Genomic DNA, 25,305 nt, shown 5'->3' with positions numbered 1-25,305 from the left:
GATGGAGTCCCCGGCCGTTTGCCCTCTGCCGGCCCTGACAGGGTCTCCGTTGACGGTAGGCTGGACCTTCACCGGGCTGCGGCCCACCATCCACCGGCCAGAACTCGCGCCATGATTTGCCCTTCCGCCCTCTGCCGGCCACGACTCAGCCTTCGAAGCATGAAGATCCGACAGATTATCATCTACCTGCACAAAGAGCTCGTTGCGCGCCAGTGAACTTGGCCGCAATTCAACGGGCAGGCAACAACATCAGTACATGCATGAATTATTTTGGCGGCCAGATGTTGCCTCTTCTTTCTCGTGCCGATGCTCGCTGCTATGGTCCGCATCAGGAGATCAAGCAAGCATAATAGTAAAGTAGTAAGTCATCCATCATACTAAAATGAATAAAGATACAACTTCCATTGTTTCGAAATACTACAATTGATAAAGTTGTACAAAAGCATCAGATTTCTGCAATGTAATGAATAATGACAATCAAATGCACATGTTTATCCTTGTCAAAGTTTCTAATCCTGCTATGCAACCTTGAAAACAACCTGTTCTGCACTGCATCGTTGAGTACTATCATACATCCACGGATTACATCAGAAATTGTCTATGCAGAATCTGTACGGTGGCCAAACTGCCGCATTCAGTTTTTCTTAGTGAACTTAAAGCTTCTATTATTATCACTGCATGTTCAAGTCAAGTTGAAATGCTGCATATAAGGGAGCAGTACACCAGAGACATGATGAAGCCTGGTACAAGATGCAGATTGGCCGTGTGGTCTGCAGCCATGTTCACATCTCTTTTTACATAAGATAAAACAAAATCAGAAAAGATCCCACTAAGCTGCTGCAAAATGCTCAATATATATTGTTTTTCTTCATCTTCCACAGCTTAGACGAGCTTTTGAAATCAGTTCATGATACACAATGTTCAGGATTAAGCTATGCTCATACGGCTTTTGCCACATTCATTCAGTACAACTAGGCCGCTTCAGAACCAAAGCTTCAAAGTGCAAGCATAGCCGAGGCTGACGGGTCACCGTCACATGGAGTTAGTGCCGAAATGGCCTGATTGATGTTGCCTGGGGAAGTGCTGCGGCCATCGGATCACTGTTTGCGTGAGGCATCATTGGGTGGCCGTAGCGTGGAGCAACACCGGGGACTCCAAATCGCCCTCGAGTCGGGGAAGAGCAGTTGTTGCCTGCCCGTTGATTTGCGGCCAAGTTCGCCGGCGCCGCGGCAAGATCCTTGTGCAGGTAGATGAGAATCCGGCGAGATCTTCACGTTCCTAAGGGTGAGTCGTGGCGGGCGAAAGGCAAATCGTGGCGCGAGTTGTGGCCGGTGGAGGGTGATCCGCAGCCCGGTGAAGGTCCAGTATAGCACCGACGGAGATCCTGTAGCGGCCGGCAGAGCGCCAGGGGCTGGAGACTCCATCGCCGCCACAGCGCACGAGATGGAAGACGAACTGATACAATCACGAGCCCTCAAAAGATTTTCCACCTTATCTGTGAATAACAGGGGGTTATCTGTTAATTAGCGTTTAAGTGGTAGGTTGGGGTTCCCACCTTCAACCTGTGCCGTTCATTACAGATCCTATGATCCACGTGAAAAGTTTCCAGATTTTCACTGAAGAGCTGTTTTCACTTGATACATCCGGCGTAGGCATCCATCCCGTTCGCATACGCACATCTCCTGGCGGCTGCATCTGCATCGACTTCTTCATCCGATCTGATCAAGTCGTCGCCAATAAACCAAAAGGCGGCACACTCATGCGGCGGGGCAGGTAGACCCTGTCACGAGCGCACGATCGACTCCAACGCGCGCAAACTACGGGTGGCCGGCGACTTGAGCGCGATCACAAGGAGCAGGCGTACGCGGGGCTTAGGCGGCGGAGCAGCCAGCTTCGATCCGGGCGACACACGGCAGGCAACACCTGTCACGCTCCACGCGCGGGACTCCGTCCGCCTGAAGACGCACCGGACACCAGCGCTGGAGCACGAGAGGGACCTCGACAGCCAGTACCGGGCGAGCCACATGCAACAAGATTGTATCCACGGACAGGTGTGCTTGTTCAGCAATTACTATTGGCTAGCTCTTACGTGAACATGCATCATGCCAGGGCAACATAGGATGCGGATTACATCCACGATCCTAGATCGATTCCAGCCGGTGCACACGATGGCCTCCATCATCGAAGCTGCGGCCTCGCCACGGGACTCCACGCTGCAGCGCCCGCCGCCAATCGGCTGTCGTCGTACGTCGCGCACCAGCAGGCTTCGTGTCGCTCACGTACAAGTCAAACCGGCCAAACAAGGCCAGCGATTTCACCGAGCAATCTCATCGAGCGATCTCCACTGGTTCCGCGTCGCGACATCGAGTGCTGCACCTCCAGGCTGCCGCTATCTACATTGACATCGTACCACTACATCTACGTCGAGCCGGCTAACCTGCACCGAGCGATCTACACCGACCCGTGCCAAATCATCGAGCTGTAGGACTATATCACGCTCAAGAGAAAAAAATCTTCATCGAGCACATGTACAAGAAGCGACCATGACATGCACCGTCCACACGCCAGGCCGGTGTGGAGAGAGATACAAGTCTTCATCGACTTCTTAGGGGCGACTCGGCATCGACACATTGTCGCCGCGAGGGACATCTTGAAGCGACATCATCGTCGACACGCTGTTGCAACGCCATAGCCGACATTTCATCGCCAAGGTCTTCATCAACATCATCGTCAACACACAGTCGCCACCTTGTCTACAAGATGGACACTTAGCGTCCTCTGATAGACTTTTCTACAAGGCGCGACCTCGACGACGGCAATGACCGCGTCACGACGACAACATCTTCCGCGTCATCCACGATGGCATGACTGCATCGACACGGCGTCACTACAGTGACGACCCTACACGGCCACACGGTTCCGGCAAAACCGAGGTGTGCTCGATGGGCTTTCTCCGGTCTTGGCAAAATCGGTGGACTCATCGCCGACGGCATCCTTTGACATCCTCAAGGTGCATCGTCCACGTCTGCAACTCCGCCATAGCGCATTTTTTTTGCGCCTCCGGCTTTGTGCGGCTTCATCATCCACGACGACCACACCATCGACCACGACTACCTCGACCACGATTACATCACCATGATCGGCTACCTCGACAATAATTGCTACGTCTACAGCAACTCATCGGCAACAACTCCAGTCAACAGCGTCTGTCTCGTCACTTGCGTCCACGACACTCCCGCTATGACTGCGGAAGGGAATAGAGGAGAAGGCAGGAAGGCACCAACGCAGTCACGACCTTAACTGCCAACCCATCAGAGACGCAGTTGATGATGGCGCAGCGGAGAAGATGACAAAAGAGCAAGACTTCAAATTCAGTCGTAATCGTCCGCTTCACTCTCGCTACAACTGAGGGGGAATGTTAGAAGTGTATTTACGTTTAAGATAGAGATAAGAGATGGAGATAGAATAGGTTTAACTTGTCCTCTACTCCAAGTCTCTCTCCCTCCATTGTATCTCTATATATACCCCATACACACGTCACATCAATACAACATAATATTCAGCCATCTCATATTTTCAAACACCCTCCGTAAACTAATATAAGATCTTTTAGATCACTAAAATAGTGATCTAATAGATGTTGTATAACTTTCCAGAGGAAGTACTATTGTAGTCTCATACCACAAAGATAATGTCAGCCATTATTGTATTGATTGATAGACCAATCTATCTTGTTTAAGCAAATCAGATTGTTATATATGCACCCATCTTCTCAAATTAGTACTATCAATTTTAAACATTAATATCAATGCACCAATATTCACTACAACCTGCAAAACAAAATCACGATAGGAAAGAGATATAAGAGTAGTCCAAGTTATCGAGGGATTATCAATGAAAAAAACCTCTACAATTTGAGATTGCCTAAACAATGTGATTTATAGCCCTCATCTGCAGATATATACACAGCACCAGATATATGTGAAGTTAGTAAGCACAATTAGATTCGAGGTATGGATGACTGAAGCACGAACTCTGCATTTTGTACTCAAAGCGAACTGAAAGGAAGCCACGGGAAATTGGTAGTACAAACTTATTATAAACAGATCTGGAGCATGTATATTAGCACACAGACTAACTAAAATTATTTTGCATCTTCTTGGAGAAAATTTTGCCATGCATAATCAGCATAAATTAAGCTACAATATTGTACGTTGGCAACACACAGCCACATGTACCTTGGATCTTCTCTGAACTTTTCAAGCTAGCCCACCTACAGCTCAGGAATTAATTAGGACGGACGCCGCCTACACGACGCACACATCCTCTCTGCCACGACCATGGTCGCCGTCTGCCTCCATCAAATTTGTCGTATTCTCCATCAAATTTGTCGTATTCGTCATGTCCCCAGCCTTGCTGATGCGATGAAGCGGTGCAGCCCGTGCATGCACGCATGCTGGGCACGAACTGCACCTCCTTCTTGATGGAGATGTTGGCAAACACTGTTGAATAAATCTCAGCCCCTGTCGCGTTTTCAGTTATCTCAGTTAGAACTTCGGTTTTTTGTTAGGTTAGGCTCGAACGCCTTCTTTCTGTTAGCTAGTTTAGCTCGCGGGTCTAACAGCTTGAGCGAGTCTCATGCCTCGTCGGTATGCTCGTAGATCATGACGGCAAAAGCCAGGTGCGTGAAGCCATGTTTCCATTCTGTAAGTCTGAATAAATAGAAGAGAAATAGAACAGAAAAGCTCTGAAGTTTGTGCAGCGAAAAATACCCATGTCTTCCTTCTTCCTCGAGCAATCTCTCTTTCGCGTGTGTTTGCTCAAAGGGCACTTCGGCTGCAGACAAACACGTCGGTGAAAACATACATTCACCCCTGGAGGGGGGCGGGGGGGGGGGGGGGGCTCCAGCCTGTTAAAGCCCCCCAGTAGATTCATCCTGCCTGTGGGATAGACTTATACGGCCACCTTCTGCTTGCGGCCGCCGTCGTCCCATAGCTGGCACTCCCCCGCCGCTGCTGCTAGGAGGAGGGGAGGGAGAGTAGGACTGGGGCGGCGGTGGAATAGATCGAGTGTGGAGGAACGGGTGGGATGGGCTGATTTTTCAGCAGTTCGTTTTGGCATAAAACCGAAGGAAAGATAAAAATAGGAGGTGTGCTATCTCTGGAAACCATCGATCGAGAGATCAGTCATTCGGTGGAAAAAAAAGAACGAAACGAAACAAACGGTTGAGCGATTTAAGATAAGGTTAATTAACTTAGATTTGATCTTTAGACATTGTTTGTGATTGATTCTTTCACATAAAGTAAAGACACATAAAGACATTACTAAATAATTTGCCCCAGTATGAAAAGTTCTGACCCGTTCAGTTTCTTCTGTTGTGTGGGAGGGTGACGCGAAACTAAACCGGTGGGGTGAGAGAGGGACGGATAAAAACCAGTCGAAAAAAAACTGAACGAAAGTGGTGGGACGAAAAAAAACCTGAACAAAATCCTACCAACTGCTCCATTAAGAGTAAAGATTCTTTCACATAAAGACATTACTAAATAATTTGTGTCAACATGGAAAGTTCTGATCCATTCAATTTTTTTCGTTGTGTGAGAGGGTGACGCGAAACTAAACCGGTGGGATAAGAAAGGGATGAAAAAAACAGTCGAAAAAAATCCGAACGAAAGTGATGGGACGAAAAAAAATCTGGAGGCAATCCTACCGGCTGCTCCATTTAAAATAGAGATTAGGAGTAGAGATTATCTTGCCCAAGCAACTGTTGCACTTGAATCCCGACCCGAAAAGTCACCATGAGCAAACGCGAGAAAACAGATAGCCCCCGTTAGTTGGGTGGTACATACAAGACCTCTTGTCCCTCTTCAATATCTATTGTTCTAATGTCCCCTTAACAATCTGGATGAGAGTGCTCCTGCAGCGTGATACGAAAAACATGGGCTACACTATTGGGGAACGTGAATAATACTCCGTGGAGTAGTTGAGTGGTCGGCATGCAAGGTTTCAGACTCAGACTTAGTACAACTATGATCGCTCATGTACTATTGTACTATGATTGCTACATGTTCCTCCGTTGATATGAATGTTGTTATGGAAGATTCCAAGTGCAGAGAAACGTTCGTTGAGATTAGGTCCAAGGACAAGGCGCAGTTGACACTTGCACAGTTGGAGGCTTTTCGAAAATATTTAGAAGCACGACTACAATATTACAGAGCACGTCATGTGCCTTGTAATATAAATATCTCGCACCCTTACAGTTGCCTCCTGTTCTCGTGCACGTAATCTACACCACCCAGCAACAACATGAATTTGCGGTCTCATCTCAAGCACCTCAAATTGATGTACAATCGCACTGCCAATTGTCACCACAACCACACTGGCAGCTGGCTTCCTAAAAAAAGTTGCACCATGGCTTACCACTGCACCTGACATAGTGCCCCAACCTAGTCATATCCACTACTCCTTGCCATTGTTCTACTGATCATCGTGCCTACCATCTTCCTTGCACTGCGTTGTAGAGTTGTGTACCTTGTTGACTATGCTTGCATCCGACCAAGCTCCAACTTAAGATTAACAAAGGTAACCTTCCTCGAGCATGCACATCTCTCGCCTTTGTTCGATAATTCTACCGTCAACTTCATTGCTACTATTCTTGAGCGCTCGGGCTTGAACGATCAGACATGTGCCCCACCTGTACTTCATTATATACAACCATATAGTGGGCTTGATGAAGCATGCGCTCATGTAGAGTTGGCCATCTTCGCCGTCATCGACGGCCTTATGGCTAATACACACATCAACCCCGGCGTGATTGGTGCTCTTATCACGAACCGCAGCTCATTTATCCCGGTACCTTCCATGGCTGACATGATTGTGAACAGATACAAATTGCGAGGTGATCTTCATGTCGTCAACCTCTCTGGGATGGCATGCTCTGCAGCGGTGACCTCAGTAAGGCTCACAAGCAACATGATGCAAGTCATGCCTTGAGGGTCGCATATGTTGGTCGCCTCCACCACTACAGGAAACAACTAATTTGCTGTCAGGAGGCGTCTTTACCATCAACTTTTCATTAGGCAGACGGCAAAAAAATTGTTTGCCGTCATCAGCAGACGACAAAGAAAAACTAACAACAAAATAGACTTTGCCGTCCACGAAAAAAACACAGACGGCAAAAAATCTTTTTCGTCTGTATTTGTTTTGGCGGACAACAAAAAATCTTAGCTGTCTGTGTTTTATTTTTGCAGCTGGCAAAGTGAGGTCTTAGCCGATCACGCGGATTGATGATGTAGCACCATCACATCACACGGGCACAGCCCACCGGAAAATCTTATACGACCTGGGTCGTACGCTGCCGAACATGAGACCCTGTCTAGCGCCTGACACCTGGAGAAACGAATCTCAAAGCAACATGAATCCCGTTTCCATTCCCGACTTGCAGCCGCCCCGTTTTCCAAATCCCTAATCCCTTTTCCTTCCCCGCCGCCTACGCTCGCTCGCCGCCGCCGCCGCTGTCGCCGCCGCAACTTTTCTGCTCACTCTGTCGCGGAAGTACCCGAGCCCGTCTCCGCTGCTCTCCCACGCCGTCCACAACCATGCTCCTCGACTCCCCGGCAGATCGCCCATGGAGGCGGAACTCTGCTCGCTGCGTCGTTAGCCACTGGTGCTCCTTCCACGGCCATGTTCCTCATCCGCCCCGCTCACGGCACCACCTACTGCTTGACTCCGCCGGCTGTGGCCTGGCAACTCGGCGTTGGAGTTGTTACCTGCTGCTGCTGGCTGCTTCTTGACACATGGTGCTGGACACTGACGAAAATGCAGAGCTTGATGTTCTGTCGACAGTGACGAAAGACGGGCAACATGCATGATGGCAAAAGGAAGATAGAAGAAACAGCAAAACGATTGGCAGATCTCCAGCTCGATTTACTGTTGGGCATGCCTGTGTGGATCATGATTAAGTGCTTTCTACAAATGTATGTGAGATGTTGTTTCAGTCAGCAAAACAACAAAATCAGGAAGTCAAGTCAAGTTGTTTAGGATAGCTGATGTTTTGTTCATTTTTCTTCAGAATATTATTCTGAAGTCAAGTAATATAGGATGGCTGATGAGATCATGGAGCTTTTCTGTATAAATGAATTTATGTACATTATGAATAAAAGTTCCTGGTATTTGCAGATTTATTCTCCTACTTGTTATATTTGCGATCAACTGAACAAAACATCCCAGATTTACAGCTCTAATCAAGCACCAACAATATACAGGGAAAAAAAATTGCCTTTGTTCAGTATTGTACAGCTCAAATCAAGCACCAACAATATACAGAGAAAATTCTTATTGAGTCGGCGGTGCCGCAAGTGCAGGCGCCCACGAGCATGGTCGTGGCCGTTGGGGACTAGCAGTTGGCTAATTCTGACGGGAATGGAGCACCACCAACAAGGAAGTCGAAACTGACGAAAGACGAGCAGCAAGACCACAAAAGGAAGAGAGAAGAACCAACAATTTGCTGTCTGCATGCCTCTGTCGATCAGGATTCGGCTAGATACGCTTTGTCTATTTTTTCAGAATTTTCTCCTCAAGTCAAGATAGGATAGTTTATGCAGATTATGGAGCTTTTTAGTTGTATAAATGAGTCTGATGTACACTGAATAAAAGCTCTTGGTTTTTGAAGCTCTTGTGATATCAATGATGTGCAGTGTGCAGATTCTATATCAGCAAAGAATACAAACTACTAAAATGCATGCCTATATGCTGATTTAACAAGCTGACATGCATATTCATTTATGAAAATAGTGTGCCTATCCTGAAACAGAGAACTTGTGTGTTGTTGCTTTCCAGTATATTGAGAAAAACATTTGTACCTCTTCGGCGCTACAAATTAGATTGTATTCAATACTTTCAGAAAAATAAACGCCACAAATTAGATTGCTACAGAATAAAATGATAACTTCAGACTAATATTGCAACAAGTAAGTACCACCATTTGGCATGAGCAAAACATTCCAGGTTTGCCAAGAGACTATATGTTCACCAATTCAGGTACCAACATTAGCACACATTTATAACATAAAACGAACACTTCAAGTAAATAACACCCTTTAGCTGACATGCCCAGCTAACTAGCATTAGAAACAAGCAGGGCACGACCGAGACGTCTACTGAAACCTTGATGTACTAGCACCCTCGCTGAAGTCTAATTGACGAGGAGTTGGCGGTGTTGTGCCATCTCCATGAGCTTGAAGCAATAATCTTGTAATTCTCCTGGAATAGGTGGAACAAAAGTTAATGGATACTCTCCAAATGCCATGGTCATGGGTGGATGTATAGTACCGGCGCAAGCAAATTCTGAAGGGCCAACTGTAGATGGAACAAACACCGATTCCTTTGCTGGATGATTTGTACCTTTTCCTGCATATTGTGTGTACATATAAGAGATAGAAGGGATACCTTGCTACTTATTCACACATAAGAATTAAATGTACCTTTTTACCCTTTCTTTACTCCCTCTAGCACATCTTTTGATCTTTTTTTCATTGGACCTTTTATTCGTTCAGGACCTCTAAATGACACCGTTGTCTTGGCAACATATTCGGTCATTTCGGATGAACTTTTAGAGTCCTCATCTTCATCCAAATTTAAATTGCTAAGTAATTCATGTGCTTCCAAAGCCAACTTATCAATACCAGCATTGAGATATGTAAGGACCTCCTTTGAAGCTTTACACTTCAATGCAAGTGACATCATTTTTCTAGAAGTATGTGCAAACATTGAATCTAGGCTATCATTGATATCAAGTTTGGATGTGAAAATTTCTTGCTTTGCATGCTTTGTCCATCTATTCATTATGTACTGACTTGGCAGGGTGATGATATTGCAGCAGGTAAAAACCTTATGAATGTGCTTGCATAATATACCTACAATGTTCAACACAATTCCAGAAAGTAATTTCAAAGGCTATCATTTCAAGAAAATGAGGGAGCATGTATTACATACCTACGCAGCCATACAACTTGCATGAACAAGTTATCTCCAAATTAGTTGGGTTCAAACACACTACGGCTTCATCATTCTTGTACTCGAAAGATGCCAACTTGTAAGTGCTAATTGTGCCATCAGTGCCTAGCAACACACACGACAAACTGAATTGCTTCTTGAATTCCTCTTCAAACTCAGAATAGAATGTCCTGGTATATGATTCCGCTGCAGTCTTCAACAAAGGTAGGTTCGGTAAGCAGAGTACTGGATTGGTATGGCGTGACTTGTAGTCTTCGTATTTTTCTTTCCGGCAAAGACGAGCAGTGCACTTATCATATGCTTCTATCAACTCTGAAAGGCATAGTCTTTTGCGGAAAGTTTTCTTGAACACATTGTTTTCCTTCACTCCTTTGTGTTGATGTCATGTCCGCATTAAAAGATTCCCTGTGATAAATAGTAGCCCACTTCTCATGCAATTTGTACAGATTGTTTAGCCAAGAATTTCCCTCGATCTGGTACTTAACCAATAGCTCATGCCATCTATTCTCAAAATGTGCCACTGATCTATCTTCATACACACATCTTTTGAATTCTTTAATAAACTTAGGATGATCACTGATTACTTGACTTAGATGTTTAGCGGCATTTTGATACAAATGCCATAAACAAAGACGATGTTGTGTTTCCCGGAAAACCCTTCCAATAGCATTTATAATGGCAGCATATTGATCGGTGAATATTGTCTCAGGCTGCTTACCGGACATAGCTTGTAGGAAAGTTCTAAAAACCCACTCAAATGTATCTGCAGTTTCATCATATAGCAGCACTTAGGGCTGGAATTCGAGCCGAGTCGAGCCAGCTCGGCTCGACTCGCTAGAGCTCGTTTCGTTAACGAGCTAGCTCGACTCGACTCATTATTATAACGAGCTCAAATTCAAGATTGGCTCGACTCGTATAACTTGCGAGCTGGCTCGTTTAGCTTGTTAAGCTCGTTAAAGATATGAACATAAAACCCTCAAATATTATAAAAATGAGTATGTATATATTAAACATATATATCACTAAACAATAGTAATTTCCTTGTAACGCATGAGTCTCCTAGGTGGTTGGGCCTTCAACGGTTAGGCCTTGTGTTGTGCGCCTGGGACATAGGGTGCTGAGTGGCTGACCTTTCTTTATATTGGGAGTGGTTGATCTTTTATACCGAGTCTAACGAGTTAATTACACGAGTACTCGTGAGATTGACTCATTTAACTTGGTCTATAAACGATCTTGAACTAAAGCTCGGCTCGACTCGTTATTCTTCGAGTTCGAGTCGATTCGAGCCGAGTCACGAGCTACTCGTTTAGCTCACGAGCTTCGAGCTTTTTTTCCAGCCCTAGCAGCGCTGCACCAAAAAGAACAGTCTGTTTGTGATGATTAACACCAATAAATGGAGCGAATGGCATTGGAAACTTATTTGTTGAAAATGTGGTGTCAAAGGAAACAACATCTCCAAAGACAGAATAATCCATGATAGCTTGTCCATCAGTCCAAAAGATATTCATTATTGTACCATCATCATCATTTAATTGCATGGCATAGAAAAATGAAGGGTCCTCAGCTTGCTTATTTTTGGATACTCTGTTAATGTTTGTGCATCTTTGGTTTCCAAATACTTCGAGCGCTCACTTCGTAAGTAATTGTTGCAATCCATTTGCAAGAATGACATAGCATCTTTACCATACCAAAGCTCACAGAAATCATATATTTCAGCTTGTTTAATTCCGGATGTCCTCATTTGCTTAATCATGTGGCGGTCAGCATCTAAGAGTTGACGCTGCGATCTAAGCATGTGCCTCTTGTCTGGACTTACAAGCTGATGATTGTGCTCAAGGATGACTTTTTGAACACTCCAAATACCCTCCGGATTGATGCTGAATTGAACACGTGCCATGCAATCAGTCGTCGAAATAGCTTGTTCTTTCTTGGGTACATGTGTTGGATGAGTGGCCTTCACACCTGCCTTGCTACAAACTAAATATCTGGCACTTACAGTGTTATCTGCTCTAAGCTTCAGGTGGCACTTTCTAATGCTAAATTCTTTTATTTTAGCATAAGAATTATAGAACTGGTATGCCTCTTCCTCAGATTGAAAGCTCATCCCAACACTTGGAAAATTATTTTCGTCTTGCAAATCCTGATCGTCCCTTGGTGTGCTGCTCGTCCTCGGCGGAATTGTGTTCCTTGGCGATTGCTGCAAGGCTAATGAGATCAACCAAGATGGTTCAGAAAGAAGAAATTTCCTAGGAAGAGGGATGCACTAGTATACTGAACTCACCACGGGTGGAGGAGCTGTGGGCAAAGCAGGTTCCGGTCCAGGGGATGTTGTATATGTTCCACGATCCGGTGCCTCGGTGCCGTCATTGGGCTGCGCCATCACCGACGAGATGGAAGAATGAGATCAATCAAGAATCTTCAGAAAGAAGGAATTTCCTAGGAAGAGGGCACTAGTATACCGAACTCACCATGATTGGAGCTGTGTGCAAAGGATGTTCAGATAGAGGAGTTGCCGTATATGTTCCATGATCCAGTGCCTCACTGCTGTCATCGGGCGGCGCCATCTTCCCACGCCGTCGCCGGCGAGATGAAGGAGATGGAGATGGGTTTTCTGTTTTGGAAGATGAATCAGTTTAGAAGCTGAAAGGACGGACGTGAGACATGGGAAACGAGGTGGGCTAGAGGTCAGGCGAGGAACCATGTGTTGAGATTCGGATGGACAGTTGGCGCACGTGGGAGTGGGTCTCACGATCGGGTCGGTATGACCCGGTCGTATAGGATTTTTTTCCCAGCCCACCCCGAAGACCCCCCTCCCACGTTTTCTCCCTCTAGCCCAACCACTCTCTCTCTCTCGTTATCCAGCCCCATCCCCACTCTCTTTCCTATCTCTCTGTACGACGGACAGAAGACGCCGGCCGCTCGATTTGGCACCGGAGGGAACCGCGAGCTCCTCCGGCCGCGCACCCGAGCTCCCAGCCACCAGCCCCGGCCCTGCGCCCCGACCTCTGCCGGCCCCGATCCCGTCACGCGTGGCCATGGCACAACGGCGGCCCTTTGGACCCCTCGCCGGGCTCGGCCCCTCCACACCTCGCCGGACTCCGCCGCGGTCGCTCCTCGCCGTTCCCCACTGCGGCCTCCCCTCGCCCGACCCCGCCGCGGTCGAGCCTCCCCAGCCTCCCCTTCTTCGCCCCTCGTCGGACTAAGCCGTGGCAGTCACTCACCGAACCATGCTGCGGCCATCCCTCACCGGACCCCACCGTGGCCGCCCCTCGCTGGACCCCGCCGCGGCGGCCCCTCGCCGGACGCCGACGTGACTGAGCCCCCCAGCCTCCTCTCTGCCCTGAGCACCAGAGCTCCTCCGGCAGTGGCAGCAGTTGCCGGAGTTGACAACTCCGGCGACCACCGACGCAGCAGCTGCCCACCTCTCCGCTTCCCTTCTTCCCGAGCTCACCGGAGCAGCTGCCGCTCTACCAACGATTTGACTAACGTCATTTAAAAAAATAAACTTGGCCATCTGTAGCTTAGTCTGGATGACGGCAAAGAAAATGTTTTGACTGATGGGAAAGACCGCATTCTTTGCCTTATTTTTGCAGCAAATGGCAAATCCACGGTTTGGCTGACGGCAAAATCTTTGCCGTCTGCCCAACAAAAAGCTAACTGCAAAGATTTCTTTGTCGCTTCGGCTTTGCCGACACTCTTTGCCATCAGCCAGATGATGGCAAACTTTTTGCCGTCTGTAGTTGCCAGATGACAAACTTCCTGATTCCTGTAGTGCACAGAGACCATTGGGCCATCTTACTATGCGGGAAATAAGCGATGCATGCAGTTGGTTGATATCATGTTCCGCATAGGTGGTGCTGCAAAGTTGTTGTCCACTTCCAGGTCTAAGGTCTGGTTTTGGCTTGGACATTTCACACGGATGATAACTGTGGCAAACGACATTCCTTACCGGTGTGTTTATCAAGAGGACGATGATAAGCACAACCTAGGGATTGCTTTCTCTAAAGAGCTTATGGATGTCGCTAAGGACGCACAGGAGGCCAATATACTGACAACCAGGCCTCTTGTTCTACTGGCATCAGAGCTTGTCAAGTTTTTGTTCTTATATGTGGCAAAAAGGTGCTCCGTTGGAGGAAGATCAGGCTATACATCCCCAACTTTTGTGTTGCATTTGAGCATTTATGCATCCATGTCGATAGACCTACGGTTATCACCTCAGTACAACATGGTGTTAATCTATCAAACAAGCATGTTGAGGCATCGAAGATGACTCCACGTCAATTTGGAAACCAGTCGACCTCATCGGTGTGGTATGAGTTATCATACATCAAGGCCAAAGGCCGGATGAAAAAAGGCAACATGGTGTGGATGATCAGATTCGTTGCAGGGTACGAGTGCAACACTGTCGAGTGGGTGTGTATACAACCATCTTCACGTATGAATGGATCCTGGGCTAGCTACATCATTGTTACCCGGTGGATGTCTCCAACAATGGTTAAAGTCAGAGGAGTAATTACGTCTACTACTAGATAATCAAATAATAGGGACAACACTATTGGGTGTCCAATACATCTTGTGAGTTTTCCAAAAATATGAAAATTCATTAATATACAAGCGCCTCCATGTCAAAATATAGTGTATTTAAATACTTCATAATGAATGTAAGGCTAATGAATTGATATTTTAGTTAAAAGGTTTCTAAAGATTTGGCCAAAAATTATGAAGTTTGACGTAACGGAAAACTAATATGCAGTATAATATGACATAGAGTAGTATGATACAGTATGAGAATTTAAAAACAAAAGCCTGACCAATTGCGAACCTTACAGAACACAAGAGGTCGTGTATGCAAAAAAAAAAAGAACTCTCATGTATGTAAAATTGGCAATACTAATAAATATTTTTAGGTAACTACGCTGATAGTACGTAAACTTGTAATGTGGGTTCAGTTTAATACAACTTGCCGAATTCGACAAACATTGCTTGTGTGATAATTTTCGTCCACATCATGCTAACGAGGGCTAATCCCTGCATGAAAACAACTGGCTTTGGAAATTTTTGAAAACTGTTAGACTATTACTTGCCTCTCAAGTTATATAGTCCTAGTCGTATTGTAATAGGTCTAGTTGGCTTGTAAATCTCTTATATATACTGTTGTATGTGGCTGCAATAATCAATCAACAATAGTTCTATTCAATCTTACATGGTATCTTTGGGTTTCTGGTCCTAGGGTATGGCTCCGCCGCCCACCCTACCACCGCTGCCACCGCCCGGCTACTTCGAGCGCCGGGCCGCTACCCTCGCCCGCGCCGCCGCCGCGGCTTCCTTCTCCTCTGCCCTAGTTCTACCACCACCACCACCCATGCCTCCGGTGCTCTCCTTCACAGATATAATCTCCGATATTAATCCCTATATCTCCATTATCCTCGATCTCACGTCCCACAACTATTACCATTGGTGCGACCTCTTCGAAGTTCACCTCGGGCGCTACAATCTTCGCTCCCACGTCGACGCCACTGCCGTGCCGCAATCCCATGATCCCCAATGGGTCAAGGATGACCTCGCTATCATCCAATGGATCTACATGCGCGTCTCCACCGAGATCTTCAATCTCATCTTCCGGGAAGCCGCCACTGCCGCCAGTCTCCGGACGGCCCTTCAGCAGTTGTTCCAAGACAACGTCGATGCTCACACCAATCTACTCCACACCGAGCTCAGGATTACGGTGCAAGGCGACTCCTCCCTCAGTGTCTATTACCAACGCCTCAGGTCCATCGCCGACGAACTACGTGAACTTGGTGATCCCGTTGACGACCGGCAGCTTATCAACATCCTCCTCATCAGGCTCAGCGAACAGTTCGACAAGCAGGCTTCTTTCATACCCATGATGCGGCCCTAGCAAACCTTTGTCGAGGTGCGCTCCATCCTCCAGTGGGCCGGCCGTGCTCAAACCAACAAGGACGCTCGCCCTCAGCTCTTTGCCGCTGTTCCGCACGGTCCGGCACCCGCGGCGCCCCCTTCACCAGCGATGCCTTCTTCCTCGACCGCGCCCGCTCCACCGCAAGGCCGGCGTCCTAGCCCTAATTATCGTGGTAAGAACCCCGTCTACCGACCGCCTACGACGCGCTCGGTGGCCACTCCCTCACCGTCGCCAGCTCCAAGTGCGCCACCAGCAGCTATGCCTTGGCGTCCTCCACATGATCCCTGGACGGGGCTCGTCCAAGCTTGGCCCATGCCATGGTCCTCTCCGGCTCCCCTCGGCTCCCCACCGGCTTACACCGATGCCTGGCAGCTCGCTTTGCGGCCCCATACTGGTACCCCAGGACTCCTCACGCCTCGCCCGCCGACTCGCGCCTACCATGCTCCTCCATCATATGGCGCTCCCTACTACGCTGACGGCGGCCACTACTACACCCCACAGCCGGCCCTGCTGCCATCGCCGTCGTACCAGCCTGCCCTGCTGCCATCGCCTCCACCGTCGGCTCTACTGCCCTCGCCGCCGTACCAGCCGGCCCTGCTGCCTACACCGACATCTGCTACACCGCCAAGCTAGGACCAAGCCGCCTTCATCCAGGCCATGAACAATTTTGCCTCCCAAGGCAACACAGGTACGGATTGGATTTTCGATTCCGGTGCTTCTAGTCATATGTCTGCATCTAGTACATTTCTCTCCTCTTGCATCCACCAATTTTTAAATCCATCACCCTCAGTGACGGTTCTTCTATACCCATCTATTGTGTTGGTCAGGCTCAACTTCCCTCCACCACCAAAACTCTTCTTCTTCGTGATGTACTTGTTGCTCCTGCCCTTATTAAAAATTTAATCTCTGTTCGTCAATTCACATGTGACAATCTTGTTTCTGTCGAATTTGACCCCTTTGGCTTATCTGTGAAGGATTATCAGACCAAGGTCGAGATCGCGCGGTTCAATAGCTCCGGTGACTTATACTCTTTCAATGGTGTTCCTGCCGTTGCCTCTCCAACCTCCATGATGGCATCTGTTGATCTCTGGCATCGGCGTCTAGGGCATCCCAACCTTGCAGTTTTAGCATCTATTCTTAGTGAATTTACTATACCTTTGTAATAGAGATTCTCACGATTCCTCCGTTTGTGAGTCATGCCAATTAGGCAAGCATGTGTGTCTTCCTTTTAATTCGTCTAGCTCTTCAAGCACTTAGCCCTTTGAATTAATACATTGTGATCTCTGGACGTCGCCCATTACTACTGTCTTTGGTTTTAAATACTATCTTGTTATATTAGATGATTTCACACACTTTGTCTGGACCTTTCCTCTCCGTAACAAATCCGATGTTCACGTTCCCTTTCTCAATTTTCAGCGATACATCTACGTGCACTTCTTTCTCCCTATTCGCTTCACACAATGTGATAATGGTCGTGAATTTGATAATGTTAAAAATTGTACCTTCTTTCTTAACCACGGCATTCTTCTCCATTTTTCTTGTCCCTACACTTCTCCTCAAAACGGCAAAGCTGAACATTCTCTTCGTACTATAAATGATATTATTCGTACCCTTCTTCTTCAATCTTCCATGCCTTCCCAATACTGGGCTGAGGCTCTCGACACCGCTACATATCTTCTTAATATCCGTCCCACCAAAGCCAATCCTAATGTCACCCCCTACTTTTCTCTGTTTCTGTGTCATCCAAACTACTCCGACATTCATGTTTTTGGTTGCCTCTGCTTACCTAACACTTCTGCTACCACCGCTCATAAGCTCTCTCCCCTCTCTCTTCTGTGTGTTCTACTCGGTTTTTCGGATGAACACAAAGGCTATCGCTGCCTTGACTTATACATTGGTCGGGTTCTTGTATCTCGGCATGTCACCTTTGCCGAACATATCTTTCGATTTGCTCAACGTACTTCTCCATCACAACTCACTACTTCCCCACCTAACCATCCTCCTACCCATTTACCTTTTTATGCTCCTCTTCTGGAATCTCAATCTCCAAATACCTCTTCACCACCATCCCAACCTAATGCCCCTACACTGCCGACACCCAATCATAACCCTCCACCTTCACCACCTGCATCATCGCCCATACATACCGATGCGCCACCATCCCCTCTCACACCATCCCCCACACATGTTGATGCACCACCATCCCCTCCCGCACCATCACCCACACATGCTGGTTCATCACCATCCCCTCCATTGTCCACATCATCCGCTGCGCCGGACATCCTTGTTGCTCCTCTTCCCATTCGCGTTGTTCCCACTATTCCCTCAGTCAATGACCACTCTATGCGCACACGTTCCAAATCAGGTTTTCGTCAACCCTTAGATTGTCTTAACCTTCACGCCACCCTGTCCTTGTCCCAAGTTCCCAAATCTTCCAAAACTGCGCTTCTTGATCCTAATTGGGCTGTAGCTATGCAAGGAGAATATTCGGCCCTTACTGAAAATAATACTTGGCAGCTTGTTCCTCGTCCTTCCAATACCAACATTGTCTCCGGTAAGTGGGTGTTTCGTCAGAAGTTTCACTCCGATGGTACTCTCTCTCGCTACAAAGCATGTTGGGTATGTCGCGGCTATTCCCAACAACATGGTATTGATTACAATGAAACTTTCTCTCCTGTTGTTAAGCCTAGTACCATACGCACTGTTCTCAGCCTTGTTGTCTCCTCCACCTGGCCTATTCACCAATTAGACGTAAAAAATGCCTTCCTTCATGGTTCTCTCCAAGAGACCGTCTACTATCAGCAACCTCTTGGTTTTGAAGACCTTATTATCCAAACCATGGTTGTCTTCTTCAAAAATCTCTCTATGGTCTCAAACAAGCTCCACGTGCATGGTTTCAACGCTTCTCCTCCTTTATTCAAACCATAGGTTTTGTTTCCTCTCTTTCTGACGCTTCTCTCTTTGTCTATCATCATAATTCTGACATCGCATACTTACTTCTTTACGTTGACGATATCATTCTCACTGCTTCTTCTCAAACATTTTTGGACCGCATCATTACTCATCTCCGCTCTGAGTTTTCTATGACAGATCTTGGTCTTCTTCATCATTTTTTAGGCATTGCAGTGATTCGTGATTCGTCGGGTCTGTTTCTTTCCCAATGTCAATACATCCTAGATCTTCTCAACCGTGCTGGTATGCTAGACTGTCATCCTTCACATACTCCTGTCGACACTAGTTTCAAACTTTCTGCCAAAGGTGATCCTTTCAATGATCCTACTCTTTATCGTAGTGTTGCTGGTGCCCTTCAGTATCTTACCATTACTCGTCCTGAAATTTCTTTTGCTGTCCAACAAGCTTGTCTCTATATGCATGATCCTCGCATACATCACTATAATCATATCAAGCGCATCCTTAGGTATCTCAAAGGTACTCTCGACCATGGTCTCCACATAAACAATTCTTCCCCTACCTCTCTCACCGCGTATTCTGATGCAGACTGGGCTGGTTGTCCCGACACTCGATGATCTACGTCTGGTTTCTGTGTTCTTCTTGGTGACAATTTGATTTCTTGGTCCTCCAAAAGGCAGGTAACCGTCTCCCGCTCGTCTGCTGAAGCTGAATATCGTGCGGTTGCACATGATGTGGCTGATACGGTCTGGCTTCGTCAGTTGCTCTCGGAGTTGCATCAACCGCTTGCACATGCTACCATTGTTTATTGTGATAACATCTCAGCTGTTTACATGTCCGGGAGTCCTGTTCAACATCGCCGGACTAAACATATTGAGATTGATATCCATTTTGTTCACGAGAAGGTGGCTCTTGGACAAGTTCGGGTGCTGCATGTTCCTTCTACGGCTCAATTTGCTGATATTTTTACCAAGGGACTACCATCAACATCATTTTGTAATATTCGATCCAGTCTCAACGTTGTCGAGCCCCCTGTTGATACTACAGGGGGATGTTAGACTATTACTTGCCTCTCAAGTTATCTAGTCCTAGTCATATTGTAATAGGTCTAGTTGGCTTGTAAATCTCTTATATATACTGTTGTATGCGGCTGCAATAATCAATCAACAATAGTTCTATTCAATCTTACAAAAACGACTAGCTTCGGAAATTTTCAACCCTAAGCATCTTCGCCCTTCTCTACTTGTCACGAGAAACTGGAAGCATCGCCCATCAAGGGGTATAACCGAGAGAGAACGTGGATAGCAGACCCAACTGTATGGGCAACGTATCCCATGATGAGTGGATCAGAAATTCAGTAGATGAATCATGGTTGCATAGATGAGCATTTTACGAGTTGACAAATGAAACTGTAGTTGTTCGGTTGCTGGCTGGTGATTGTTTTTTGCTCCGATTATTAGCATCAACCATCTAACGCTGGCTCGCAGACACTGTAATGCAATGACGCATGTAGTACCAGGCGAAGCACGTCAATAAAAATGCAATCATCTCCAATAAAGCAGCAGCAGAATCCACAAGTTACCATGACCAGGCAAATGTACATTACTCAGCAAAAGAGCGGCTGAATTTTATACGACCAGATGTCAAACATTAAAAAGAAAACATAGTAAATCATTTTTCCCCTTCAACACGTCACATACAGACAAACCCAAGCTAAAATTATTCACTGCATATATCATGTGGTACACCAAGCAGATAACTGAAAGCCCACAGGAGCAAACTTAGTCCTTAGATGACCAAAATAACAGCATATTCTACACCTCCTTAGGAACATCTATCGGGTAGCGATTGATGCAATCTTGCCATGCCTTATCAGCACTTTTTGCTGGCTGGGTGCACTTTAACACTGCACTATTACACTTGTATCCAGAGCCAAATCCAATCATCCAAACTCGGTCCCCTTTCCTCATTCGGCCCTTGGCCTCACTGTACGCCAGCTCGTACCATACCGAGCTACTTGATGTGTTCCCAAACTTGTGAAGTGTCATCCTTGATGGCTCAACATGCTCATCAAGCAGGCCGAGGCTACGCTGCACAGCATCGATTACCGCTCGACCACCTGCATGTACGCACATATGCTCGAAAGCTTTGCGGAAATCAGGCACATATGGCTTCATGGTTCCACTTAGCACCTTTCGTGAGATGAACGAGAGCAAAAATGCAATCTTGACTGACAATGGGAGAATAAGCGGTCCAACCGTGGTGATGTTAGCCCCGAGAGCCTTGCCAGCGACATCCACAAGGTCCTTGGATAAATTGAGACCAAGAATTCCCTCGTCATCTTCCTCATAAGATACACATCGGTATGCATTGTCCTGGGAGCTGGTACAATTCCGAACTACGTTCGCCACCTCAAAACGAGCTTTGTCACTCGATGTTGAGAGGAGCACCGCCGAGCCACCCATGCGGATCAACATGTTGGTCAGCTGCATTTCGCGCTTCCTCCCAGTGTAGTAGGTCCCAGTCAAGATCTCTGTGGACACAACCAGCGCATGCGCGCTAGAGGGAGAGTTCTGCAGAAGGTCCTTCGCAAGACCCATGGCGATTAGCCCTGCGCTGCAGCCCATCCCAGACAGTTGCACGTTGCAAATATTATCTCGAAGCTTATATCTTCTCATGATCATATCAGCGAGGGACGGAGTTGGGCTGAAGATGCCGCAGTTCACGATGAGTATGGCGATTGCATTAAGGTTGATAGACGTCTTCACGAGAAGGTCATCTATGGTCGTGAAGATGGACAACTCCGCTTCAGCACGGGCTTCACTTAAACAATAATATGGTGGAATATGATGATGGCAAGCCGGGAGGTAGGTCTCATCACCAGGCCTGACCGTTCAGAAATACGGGTCAAGAAGCACAGATGGCCGCTGTCGTCGCAGGACCGAGAATGGTGAATGTTCTCAATCCATGCGGCCTTGCTGATGCGGTAGTTCGAGTCAGGCCGGAAACACGCATAATCAACAATGTATACTGTGCGTGAACGGCTCATGAGGTACAGGAGTGTGGTCATAGTAGCTATGCACAGAAAAATTAAGAAGAGGCGGATGTTTCCGGAAGCATCATGCCAAATGAAAAATAGATTGTCTTGGAGTAGTACCATGGCGGGGGTGGCGGGGCGGCTATGAAAAGAGTGTGAACGTCTTCACTGCGACCTGGTACTGATACTGGTTAGATGGATCAATAAGAGAGAGTGGAGAGCTTATATTTCGTGTTTAGATTGCTGAGCACATATTTATAAATAAGCAAAAGATTGTGAAAAGTGGGCGTGGATTACAGAGCGGCTAGCATCAATGCTTGCACTGTTCTAACCACAAAGGGAATACCTGCAATATCCATTTATAATTAGGTCCACCCGTTGATTGAGGTTTTTCCTCCATATGGAACATACGACTAGCACTTTAACATGCGGCTATAGTTTTCTGGAAAACGTGCAAGTTACATTTTTTGTACACTAAACTGAGATTGCATTTTCCCCAAATCGATTGATAGATATTAGTAAACCCACTAATTCTTAGTAACTAGCTAGCACAGGAGCCCAAGCACATGCGTTGGCAACGTCTTATTTTGCCACTTCAGTTATTTTTATAAGGCTCCTTTTTATCAGTGATTTGCAATATTTTTGTTGATAGCTTACCAAGTTGACCACTTGGTATAAGGCTTCCACTTTGTTCATACGATATCACTAGCAAAAGTGTCCGTGCATTCCAACAGGTGAAAAAAAAAACACGGGCCCCTAATCCAGTAACCAAGCACATGTGTCAGCAATGTCTTATTTTGCCACTTCAGTTATTTTTATAAGGCCTCATTTTGTTCATAGGATATCACTAGCAAAAGTGTCCGTGCATTCCAATAGGAAAAAAATATACGGGCCCCTAACCCAGTAACCATGACTCAAAACCGTAATAGATCCACATCCTTTATTTTAACATGGCATCACATCTGTGTTGCCGCTTATGCTTCTTCCACCCTCGTCAACGGTGGCCTAAGTGCTCACACAATTACAAGGTGTTTGAATGTGGTCAATCCTACGGCGTCTCTCTTTCTACATAAGATGAGAAATCCCCCCCCCCCCCCAGCGCGAGGTTTTGCTGAGGCGCGTGCATGCATGATTATATATGATTTCTTTCGTCGCTAATCTGATTTTACCGAGGTGTTCATTTCCAATGCGGAACGGCACCGATATGAAAGAAAGATGGGTCATGTGTTATTGATTAAGGTTGCCCCCTAAATAGCATTTTTCTTCAAATGATCATCATGTAAATAAACATCATATTCAGATTCCGCACATTTTTATAATCAAACTCTATATATAACATGTTAAAATTGAAGTTCGGGTTTAAAAGATATCCATATTTTTCAAAAGACATGGACCTTGGGTTGATTTTAAGAAATAACAGGGGGTATCTACGAAAAGCAAAACATTTTTCTAAACTCACTTAAATCTGGACCCCGGGTTGATTTCAGAAAACAACAAGGTTTTTTTTTGCAAAGAGCACAACGGACGGGCAGGAGTGCTTCTCCCTTTATTAATAGGCATAGATAGGAATAGGAAAGTGTTTGGAACTGAGGTGGCATCTATCTCAATTCTGATAGGCACTAGTAGGAAATCTCTTATAGGTGAAAACTATTAGTGGCACGGCGATAATTTCAAACGCCACTGGTATGTAGTAACTGGGCAAAATACTAGTGGTGTGCGACTTTAAAGAGAACGACACTAATAACATCTTATTAGTGATGTGCCATGTAAAGGGCACACCATTAGTAACTAGACTAATCTGTTCCCATGCTAATACGCATGCCGCCAGTGTAAATTACAATTTGTTGAAAAATATAAAAACTGCAATCTAAGATACCTAAAGACAAATCTGTTACATATATTCACATGTGTTTTGTGTAGTATCATACCATGTAGTCTTTGATATTTTGTGCTAGCATTAATATTATTTTGAATGGGATGAACTACTAAATCAACATTCACATCATGCATATATGATTCCGAACATACAGATTTGCATCCTCGCAAAAAAAGAACATACAGATTTACATGCAATAATGTGAAGAGCTTATATTTCGTGTTTAGATTGCTGCGCACATATTTATAAATAAGCAGACGATTGTGTAAAGTGGGCGTGGATTACAGAGCGGCTAGCATCAATGCTTGCACTATTCTAACCACAAGGGGAATACCAGCAATATCCATTTATAATTAGGTCCACCCGTTGATTGAGGTTTTTCCTCCATATGGAACATACAACTAGCACTTTAACATGCGGCTATAGTTTTCTGGAAAACGTGCAAGTTACATTTTTGTACTAAACTGAGATTGCATTTCCCGAAGTTGATTGATAGATATTAGTAAACCCAATAATTCTTAGTAACTAGCTAGCACAGGAGCCCAAGCACATGCGTCGGCAATGTCTTATTTTGCCACTTCAGTTATTTTTATAAGGCATCCTTTATTTAACATGGCATCACATCTATGTTGCTGCTTATCCTTCTTCCACCCTCGTCAACGGTGGCCTCAGTGCTCACACAATTACAAGGTGTTTAAATGTGGTCAATCCTACGGCGTCTCTCTTTCTATATAAGATGAGAAATCTCTCCTGCCCCTCGCGCGAGGTTTTGCTGAGGCACACATGCGTGATTACATATGGTTTCTTTCGTCGTTAATCTGATTTTACCGAGGTGTTCATTTCAAATGCGGATCGGCACCGGTATGAAAGAAAGATGGGTCATGTGTTATTGATTAAGGTTGCACCCTAAATAGAATTTTTTTCAAATGATCACCATGTAAATAAACATCATAATCAGATTCTGCACATTTTTCTAATCAAATTCCATATATGACATGTTAAAATTGAAGTTAGGGTTTAAAAGATACCCATATTTCTCAAAAAACATGGACCTTGGGTTGATTTCAGAAAACAACAAGGTTTTTTTTTTTTTTGCAAAGAGCACAACGGACGGGCAGGAGTGCTTCTCCCTTTATTAATAGGCATAGATAGGAATAGGAAAGTGTTTGGAACTGAGGTGGCATCTATCTCAATTCTGATAGGCACTAGTAGGAAATCTCTTATAGGTGAAAACTATTAGTGTCACACCCATAATTTCAAACGCCAGGGGTAACTAGTAACTGGGCAAAATACTAGTGGTGTGCGACTTTAAAGGGAACACACTAATAACATATTACTAGTGATGTGCCATGTAAGGACACACCATTAGTAACTAGACTAATCTGTTCCGACGCTAATAGGCATGCCGCAAGTGTAAATTACAATTTGTTGAAAAATATAAAAACTGCAATGTAAGATACCTTAAGACAAATCTGCTACATATATTCACATGTGTTTTGTGTTGTACCGTAATATGTAGTCTTTGATATTTTGTGCTAGCATTAATTTTAT

The 25,305-nt window shown here is 45.8% G+C and overlaps 1 protein-coding gene and 3 pseudogenes across 1 annotated transcript; 2 read left to right on the top strand and 2 right to left on the bottom strand.

Moving 5' to 3' along the window:
• Positions 1 to 6,343: 6,343 nt before the first annotated feature.
• Positions 6,344 to 14,510, top strand: LOC147958064 (3-ketoacyl-CoA synthase 5 pseudogene; annotated as a pseudogene).
• LOC147958065 (uncharacterized) lies at positions 9,153 to 12,214 on the bottom strand (annotated as a pseudogene).
• A 734-nt stretch (positions 14,511 to 15,244) lies between the features above and the next one.
• Positions 15,245 to 15,910, top strand: LOC147958063 (uncharacterized). The gene has a single exon (XM_087531936.1). It carries the CDS (start codon positions 15,245 to 15,247, stop codon positions 15,908 to 15,910), a length of 666 nt encoding a protein of 221 aa, XP_087388062.1.
• Positions 15,911 to 20,526: 4,616 nt separating this feature from the next.
• Positions 20,527 to 22,077, bottom strand: LOC125524332 (3-ketoacyl-CoA synthase 5 pseudogene; annotated as a pseudogene).
• Positions 22,078 to 25,305: the final 3,228 nt, after the last annotated feature.

The sequence above is a fragment of the Triticum urartu genome, chromosome 7A (assembly GCF_056163025.1).
Source record: "Triticum urartu cultivar PI428250 chromosome 7A, HENAU_Tu73, whole genome shotgun sequence".
Lineage (NCBI taxonomy): Eukaryota > Viridiplantae > Streptophyta > Magnoliopsida > Poales > Poaceae > Triticum > Triticum urartu.
Note: the sequence above shows the minus strand (reverse complement) of the source record. Positions and strands in the feature narration are given on the sequence as shown.

Coding starts and splice junctions, on each gene's coding strand:
- LOC147958063 (XM_087531936.1), top strand. CDS start 15,245: ATGGCTCCGCCGCCCACCCTACCACCGCTGCCACCGCCCGGCTACTTC.